The 9162-nt window shown below is 41.5% G+C and overlaps 2 protein-coding genes and 1 long non-coding RNA gene across 3 annotated transcripts in view; 1 reads left to right on the forward strand and 2 right to left on the reverse strand.

Annotated features, from left to right (window-relative positions):
- Window positions 1–877, reverse strand: part of LOC117939553 — a 5067-nt gene extending 4190 nt beyond the window's left edge. The window contains exons 1-2 of the long non-coding RNA XR_004655604.1: window positions 787–877; window positions 553–556 (exon numbers count right to left, since the gene is read on the reverse strand). This is a non-coding gene — a long non-coding RNA (uncharacterized LOC117939553). The remainder of the gene's footprint in view (window positions 1–552; window positions 557–786) is intronic.
- LOC117939525 (zinc finger protein 239-like) overlaps window positions 1–2068 on the reverse strand; it is a 9860-nt gene extending 7792 nt beyond the window's left edge. The window contains exon 1 of the mRNA XM_034864953.1: window positions 1947–2068. Within this exon, the coding sequence (XP_034720844.1) occupies window positions 1947–2039 (93 nt within the window). The 5' untranslated portion in view covers window positions 2040–2068. The remainder of the gene's footprint in view (window positions 1–1946) is intronic.
- Window positions 2069–5345: 3277 nt separating this feature from the next.
- Window positions 5346–8930, forward strand: LOC117939473 (zinc finger BED domain-containing protein 1-like). The gene is made up of 2 exons (XM_034864851.1): window positions 5346–5468; window positions 6498–8930. The coding sequence occupies exon 2, from the start codon at window positions 6538–6540 to the stop codon at window positions 8581–8583; it is 2046 nt and encodes a 681-aa protein (XP_034720742.1). The 5' UTR covers window positions 5346–5468; window positions 6498–6537; the 3' UTR covers window positions 8584–8930.
- The last annotated feature ends 232 nt before the right edge of the window (window positions 8931–9162 follow it).

Raw genomic sequence — 9162 nt, forward strand, 5'->3', positions numbered from 1 at the left:
GTGTGGCTAGAGAAATTGAACTCAGGTGTGGACAACCACAGTTATAGTATGTCTTAACAAGGGGGGCAATCACTTTTTAACACAGGGCCGTAATGGTTAGGATTTTTTTTCACCTTTAATAATAAACACCTTCATTTACAAATTGCATTTTGTGTTTACTTGTGTTGTCCTTGAGTATTGTTTAAATTGGTTTGATGTTCTGAAACACTTAAGTGTGACAAACATGCAAAGGAACAGGAAATGAGGAAGGGGGCAAACACTTTTTCACACCACTGTATATCCTCTTATATCTGTTCAATCTGAGTTTTCTGTTGCACGACTAAAACTACTTTTAAACGTAAACCGGATCCAGAAAACAAGTTCCTTCTGAGCCTATTTTGCAGCGACACCACCCGAGTGATTGGTTTAAAGTAGGGCTGCAGCTGTCGATTCTTTTATTAATTGAGTATTCTACCAATTATTCAAGGAATCGGATAAGAAATACTTAGTAAGTCAATAACTGGTAAACAGCAATAGTAAATATATTTGTCATTTTACTAAAAAAAAGGAAACCTGCCTTTTCTATATGTACAAAAGACAGGTTTCTTTAGACAAAGCAACATTCAATGTTTATCTTTTTCACCCCCCTCCCCTTCTTGGCTCTGGCTCTTTGCACTGAATATGTTCAGTAAGCCGGGGGTAAATGAGACAAAGCTTTCAGGAGGTCCATTCAACTACACTGTTCAGGGGGACATGTCTTCAGGAGCCTAATACTGAGTGAGGAGAGAGAATACAGAACGCAGTGACATATTAAGTAGCCATGCTGGGGGGAGTGGCCGGTTTGTCTCAGGCAGCTGCTAAGTTTCCAAAGATTAACAGGGAACTAATAAACAGACTACAAACCAGAACCAAACCTTTTGTCTGACAGTAAAACATCCCTATTTGAAGAGTTGCATGCTGTAGTTGTGTAGCAAAGAATTTTGCTTGGAGGATTGTTTGTAATTGAATTATTCAAGGAATCGTTTCAGCTTTAGTTTAAAGAAATACCATTTAACCAGGGCATGTTTTCCTTCCATTCCCAAATGTATTGTGGTGAATTATTTTATATTTTCACCACTGCTACAAGGTAAGGATCGCCTTGAAATTAGCTGAACATTTGTAACTAAATGAATGCATAATTGTTGAGGTAACACGAAATCAGTTGATGACTTAGCCTTCATGTAAAAAAAAATGGGCCATCGAAATAAGCGCTGAAAACGTCAACATTAAAAATATCAAAAAAGCAGCAATAACATTGAAAAAGTGACAAAAATGTCAGAAAAATAGATAATAATGTTGAAAGAAGTGACCAAAACGTGTTTGTTTTTTCATGTTTGACAGGAAGACAACACAAGGGTTGATGCAGAGTTTAAAAAAAATCTTCAATTTTTTATATTTCCGATATATTCTCTCATTTCAAAACAGGCCTTTGTCACTTTGTCAATCTGAGTTTTCTGTTGAAAGACTAAAACTACTTTTAAACGTAAACCGGATCCAGCAAACAAGTTCCTTCTGAGCCTATTTTGCAGCGACACCACCCGAGTGATTGGTTAGGTAAGTAGGGCTGCAGCTGCCGATTCTTTTATTAATCGAGTATTCTGCCAATTATTCGAGGAATCGGATAAGAAATACTTAGTAAGTCAATAAATAGTAAACAGCAATAGTAAATATATTTGTCATTTTACTGTTGTTTGTCATTTCCGATATATTCTCCCATTTCAAAACAAGCCTTTGTCACTGTTTGTCACTTTCACGAGAAATCATATTGCAACTTGCAGGAAATTCATAAAAATAAACGGGAAATACACATAAAAAAAACATAATCTCTTTTTTCCCCACATTTGATCTCTTACAACAGAATAATACTAACGTATACTTTATGAAAGTAAAGAATGAAAAGGTTGAAAGATGAAGTCATGAACTCTGACCTGCACATCTGTGGTAACCAAGACGGAGTCTACATCTTGTCTCCTGGAGACGTTGTTGCCTTGCTGCCCCGGGTTGTGGTAGTTGTGGTCCATTCTAGGGCTGCTTGATAAAAAATAAAAAATAAAAAAAATCACGATTATGTTGGTCAATGTTTAAATCACGATTATTTAACACGATTACTCATTAACCTTTGGATATAATGGATGGCGTCATTTATCCATCTTTGACTACATACGTAGTTAGGTGGAGACACCGACCCGACACCGGACCCTGACCTCTCAAATGATTGGGCTTGATGAGAGTGCGCTAGCTCCAAAGCTAATCACCGCCACACACACCCCCACTCACACACACATTCTGGCCTTGCTATTCTCTTCAAGAGATCGACACACACACACACACCAACAAACGTTAATATAGCATAAACTTGGGGCGACCAGGGCTCAAATCCGTTCAAATCTACACTGTCACTCAGAAACAAAAGGGAAAAAAGCCCCAAAATATGGGAGATATATATAGATATAGATATAGAGAGAGAGAGAGAGAGAGAGAGAGAAACATAGTATAAACTTCCGGCCCCTTACAAAGGCTAAGGCAAAACCTCTGCGTGGAGCACATGCACATGTATTAGCTGCAGATTAAAGCCAGATCATGCATGATAATGATGATGATTGCGATTTGCGTAATTGTTGCGCTTGTTATCCCTGAACTGATATCAATTTGCACTGCATGACACAATGTTATGTTTGACACCACATTAGGGTCATATACTTGTTAGTTGTATAACATCATGTACAGGTTTTTTGGCTGCAGCATGGGTTAAGTGTCCATGACAAATTTCCCTTTGTGTGCACTAATAAAGTTAATGTTGATAAAAAATCTCATTACTACAATCATGGACAAAAGCGTAATCAATGCTTACTTATCTCCTTTAGTATAGGCCAAACTGGACCATTCTTTTTTGGTTTGATAATAAAAATTATACTTGCCCAAAGTCCATTTTTACCGGCCCCTGTACAAATTGTTGTATATAAGTGCTTATGAATAAGTAAATTGTTATGTTTTAGAAGCACATTAGCAGCTAACTGCAGCAACCATTAATATTAGTGGGTAATTTGCCTGATAGCTTCTGTTCGGCTAGACTAGAACATTAAAACTCCTCCCTAAAACACTAGTAAAGTTAATTAGAAGGCGCAAAAAGAAAGCTAATGCTATAACACTAGCAGTTAGCCACACACAGAGGCTAGCCGAAGCTAACAGCGGTTAACTATCTGGTAAACACCGGAGCAAGTCCAGCGTGTTGGCGCATGCGTAGCTCGGGCTTATGGTCGCTTTGACTGTGATGTAAACGAGAAGTTTATAAGGGGTTTACCTGGGGGGGGTTACCTGGAGCTATTACCAATGAGCTCAGCAACTAAAAAACAACACAACTATCCTGCACCCACACCGAGAACAAAACGAAGCAATACCACTTCCGGTTCGGTTTATTTTTGGTCAAAAATGAAAGAATTAATCATTAATAATAAATAAAGACTCTAATGTGAGCTGACCTGATAGCGTACAAGGTGTGTTGCAGGTCTGATAGAGAAGAACTTTCATTCCGGAGAAATACAGCTTGAGAAAAGGCACCAGCACCGACAGCAACCACATCCTTCTGTTGTTTCCATCCGATAGCTTCCGAGTGTGCGTCACTGTAATGAGTCCGGCTCTGAGCTTGCTTGAGGTTTATCTTTACATGGTTCTGCCACCAAGGAAATTGCATCACAATGTGCCCCAAAATGGTGCGGATTATAGTTGAGAAACATCCATGCTTACATATATAAATATGTTTAATTTGGTTGTATGTTACTGTATGCTGAAGCGAAAGATGTAGAAATCCACCTTCAGGTGAAAAATTTAACAGATATCAGCATTGAACTTCCCCAGCTGATTTCTGGCATTAGGTCTGCAAACAACTTCTGCGCATGTACAGTCTTTCACAGATTCCCGATGTACACTCTGTTTTGACATCAGTATCTAGAACAGGCATACCACAGTAACAGTTTGGTGATTTGGTGGCATCATGTGATATTGCTTGAACAGGTGCAAGCAGGAATGACACATGATTGATAAAAGTGTGAACTGTATCCCAGAGGTGCCAAGATTCACATGAAAGGCCAAAATGTATCTAGATGGAAGGTAACGGGCCAAAAAGAAATGTTGATGTTAAAGAATGCCGTAATTTTTGCCATTGCCGTTAAACTCAGATTACGTCCTTTTTAACTGAACAAAATGTACTTAAAATGACTTTCAAAATAAGACGAGAATAAGCATGAGCATGTCACATCCATGGTGGGCCAAAACAACGAGAGAATTGGGCGGCCTTGCTGGATCCAGTACAATTCTCTCAATGTGAACTTTTCCTTTGCAATCTATCCCTGGTCCCCAAACAACAAAACCACAGTAGCTATGATAACCGCCATAACCTCCATATAAAAATAAATGAAAAAACCCTGGATTGAAGTCTCGTCTCGCTTTCTATTGCACAGCCCTAAAATGTAACAACTGAGTGAAATTCATGTAGCAAATCACCAGTAACACATTTACATTTTGTGGAAACCTTGACCCTGCACTCAAAATGTCCTTTTCCTAAGACATCACTGACATACATACATCAACCCTGTTGTCTTCCTGGTCAAATTTGAAAATCAACACTTTGCTTGATGCTTTTTATCAATGTTTTTAACTTTTTCTCAAGTTTTTGTCACTTTTTTTTGTCACTTTTTTGGACATTTTCAACACTACATAACACCGACCTAACTTCAGTTTTACAGCTACTTTTGGAATTCATGGTCAATGACCCTCATGTTATTTTGGGTAATTACAATTGGGTAGTTAAAAAGAACATTGATATGAAAATGGGTCAATTTTTTTCAAATATTATTATTTTTTCTTTATAAGACAGATATACAGTGGATAGATGAGGAAGGGGATTACACGCAGCAAAGGGCCGCAGGCTAGATTCGAATTCGGACCGCTGCAGGACTCAGCCAACATAGGGCGTGCACACTAACTTAGTGAGCTATAGGCCGCCCCAAAATGGGTCAATTTGAGTACCTATCCCTCTGTTATGCTTAAGTCTGCAAAGACTTCTTCATTCTTTGATTACTGTTCTGCATGTGAGAGTACCCTGTTCAACGGCCTGGGGTTTATATCTCTGTGAATGGCCAGGAACTACAACTAGAATGGCCCTCCTTAGTGGTTCCTTCTCAGTCTTCTTGGAAAGGTGTAGCTTGTTGTAGATTGCTGCATGTTCAGCAGGAGTTGGAGGTGGAATTTCCTCAGAGAAGGAACCATGGAACGATACACCCCGAGCAGGCTCAGAGCCGGATTCATTACCGTGACGCACACTCGGAAGCTATCGGACGGAAACAACAGAAGAATGTTGCTGTTGTCAGTGCTGGTGTCTTTGCTCTAGCTGTATTTCTCCAGAATGAAAGTTCTTCTCTATCAGACCTTCAACAGACCTTGTACGCTCTCAGGTCAGCTCACAATATAAGTTGTTATATTCTGTAAAGGTCTCTTTCTGTGCCGCTTGTCTTCAAAGGTCATTTCCCCGTGCGCACGCCAGACTCCGTTAGAAATAGGACAGTTAACAGATTTATTATCTTATTATTCGACGAATGAACGATGAGCTGATGCATTGAGTTCGGACTTATACACATCAACCTCTTATGATCAATTCGGCGTACATTTGACACGCAAAGCACGTGCGGGTTAGAGTGGGCCACGCGATATATGCTAATCTACCAACAAAATAACCGCGTCGAACTAATCTGAAATTAACGCTGCCAGATGGATGATGGATGGATATGTGTGGTCAGGTGACTAAATGGTCATTTATTTTTCAGGGACGGTCAGAGAAGGATAGGAGCGTAATACACATTTAAATAACTATTTCAAATAACTATATTAGCGGAGGATGAGAGGGAGAGTATATTATCAAATAACTATATTTAGAAAAGCAGCTTTAAGTGTCTATAAAGTGCTTTGCCGGATAAAGCAAAGCCAAAGGAGGACACCAATAAAACAATAAAAAGACAATATGATGTTGGAGTAAAAGCCTAGAAAACAAAAAGAAATAGAAGACAAAAATAAAACATGATAAAGATTGGGCTGAACTGTTTCTTTTATAGAATTTGGTTTCCAATCACATCACCGGTTCCAAATTCAACAGGCACACATTGTTAAATTGTTTAAATCCAAATGCAAATATTTGTATCTTAATCGGCTTTAAAAATCCATTTATCTGTCTGCCCTACTTTTCTATTATTTCTATCCTTTACTTCTTTACTTCTTTCTTTTTTGTCTGTTTTTCTTTGTTTCTTTATTTTCATTCACCTTATTTCCTGAAAAATCCTGAAAAAAATGTATTACCAACTTAAAAATGTGTGTAGTGGGTTGATTGTATCGTTACATCCCTATATTTAGATTTTCCATCTCAGTGTAGCTTCATAAATGTCTGGAATGTTTTTTAATCAACATCCTCACATGTTTATTGTTCTTGTCAGGTGCTCAGTAAGTGAGGGCATTGCTTGCAGAAAGGAACCAATGGAGGGTAAAAGTTCAGGACCTTCATGCTCTGGACCCAATCTGGTCGCACACCCACGGGCGAAAAGCAAAGTCTGGAAATACTTTGGCTTTGACACAGACGCATATGGCTGCATATTGCACTGGAAACGGATTTACTGCCGTGTATGCATGAGTCAAATCGCCTACTCTGGAAACACCTCCAATCTGTCTTACCACCTTGAGAAGAACCACCCCGTAGAGTTCAGCGAGTTCGTGAAGAGCAACACGGATCAGATGCGAGAGGCGTTCGCGTCAGCGTTCTCCAGGATAAAGACCGAGCCCACGGGTCCGCACGTTCAGCAGCAATCCCAAGACCCCAACGTAAGGCAGAGCTCGGGCAATGAAAACCGACGACACAATGATCTGACAACCGCTGTCGTCAACTTCATCTGTGAGGGGTTGTACCCCGCGTCGGTCGTTGAAGAGCCTACTTTCAAGACGTTAATGAGTACCGTCGACCCTGGGTACTCTCCACCGAGCAAAAGCGAGATGGCAGTTAAAATGCTTCCTCAGATGTACTGCCGTGCCCGGGACATGGTCTTTAGTGAACTTGCTGGGGTTGTGAACTGTGGCGTTACTACAGATCTTTGGCAAAGCCAAACCCAGAACAGGTCGTACATTTCGCTCTCTGTGCATTCTGTGAATTACAACAGTACAAGTGGCTTCTCCATGACCAACAAGTGTCTTAAAACCTTCGAAGTACAAGAGGACAACACGGCGGAGAACATCACCAGAGCAATGTATGAAGCATTTGTCGAATGGGGAATAACCCACAAGGTCAGCGGTGCCACCACAAACGGTTCAGTGGACATCATGAAAGCATGCTCCCTCCTGGAGCTGTCGGTGGAAATGCCTTGCCTCGGACATACCGTCAATCGCGCGATAGCTGAAGCCTTCCAGCTGCCGCGCGTCGACAGCTTTTTGGGATGTTGCCGCAAACTCATCGATCATTTCCGAGAACCGGCAATGTATCTGCTAAGGGATAAACAGAAGCAGCACGGCCTCCCTCAGTGTGCGCTCGTCACAGACCGAGGTAGATCTTGGTTGGCCACGTTGGCAATGTTACAGCGACTGAAAGAGCAACAGGTTGTTGTAACTGCAACGCTGGTAGAGAGTTCAAGCGCTCATCGCTTCAGCTTCGATGGCCCTGACTGGGCCTTGTTGGAGGGCTTGATTTGCGTCCTCCAGCCTTTAAAAGTTGTGGCAAACATGATCACCTCTTGCAGGTACCCAACCATTAGCATGGTTAGGCCCGTGCTTCATATGCTGCTGAATACCACTCTTAAAGTCAAGGAAGGGGACCTCAAAGAGATCAGCATGACGAAAGAGGTCATCTCAAAGGTCCTGTCGAGCACCTATTCGCAGAACACACAGCTATCGCAAGAAATTTCCACGTTCCTCAACATTGCGACCTTCTTGGATCCTCGGTACAAGAAGTTGCCTTTCCTGTCCACTCAGGAACGCTCCAAAATTGAGAGTAACATCATTGATGAGGCAAAAGCAGTCATTGAGAAGCAGATTGCCGAGCGACCTTGCCTAGGCGAATTCTCCTTGACATCAGACGAGCCACCTTGCAAAAAGCAGACGCCCCTACGAGAGGCTTCAGCCGGCAGTGCCACCCAAGACAACCCTTTGGCTGCCATATTTCGTCAGTCCGATGCAGACCAGAGCCAGGAGGAGCTGCATGCCCAGGTCGTAGAGGAGCTGAGCAACTACAAATCCCAAAGAGTCCTAGGTCTGAATGAAGACCCTCTGCTGTGGTGGTCGAGTCATGCACCCTTGTTCCCCACCCTCCCCAAGGTGCTCCAGAAGTACTGGTGTGTTCCTGCCACTAGTGTCCCTCCTCACAGGCTGTTCAGTTCCTCCGGGACGGTCCTGTCTGGGAAAAGGAACCGTTTAGTCCCAGCTTTGGTAGATCAGCAGGTCTTCTTGTATGAGAACTCGCAGAGCTACTGTGAGCCTGAACTCTGTGAGAATGATTTGGACAATGAAGGAAGCGGTAATCTGGGCAGGCAACTTGAGTGACTGGGCTGAAAAGTATTTTGTGAACTTTACTCCATGCATGAGATACATTAAGAAATAAGATCAAGCTGTGTCAGTCGGTAATGGACCCTTAATACCTTAACTAGGGCTAGGTATTGTTTTGTTTTTTTAAAGATTTCTTTTGGGGATTTTAAGCCTTTATTTGTATAGAATAGCTTCTACTTGAAAGGGGAAAGAGAGGGGGAAACGACATGCAGCAAAGGTATATGTGCGCCTGCTCTACCAGGTGATCTAACCGGGCGCCCAGTGCGTATTGTTTGGATAGTTAAATCTTTATTTGAATGGTGTCACTCTGCATTGCACCAGACTTCACATAAGCGTAGAGTTAGGCCTATAATTAATAATACAATAATTAATAATTTTTGGGGGGGGGGGGGATTCGTTTTTTTTGCCTTTATTTTTTGCCCTTTTGAATTTTTCGGATTTTCACTTTCAAAAACAGGCTAATATGCTGTGTTGACACCATATTTTTTCCCCCCCATGTGATAACCAACGTGACGACGTATTGTTACTAGGCAACATGTTTAACAATGCCATCTGGCCACACTTAAGGTAGAGACC

Source organism: Etheostoma cragini, chromosome 24 (genome assembly GCF_013103735.1).
Source record: "Etheostoma cragini isolate CJK2018 chromosome 24, CSU_Ecrag_1.0, whole genome shotgun sequence".
In the NCBI taxonomy this organism is placed as follows: Eukaryota; Metazoa; Chordata; class Actinopteri; order Perciformes; family Percidae; genus Etheostoma; species Etheostoma cragini.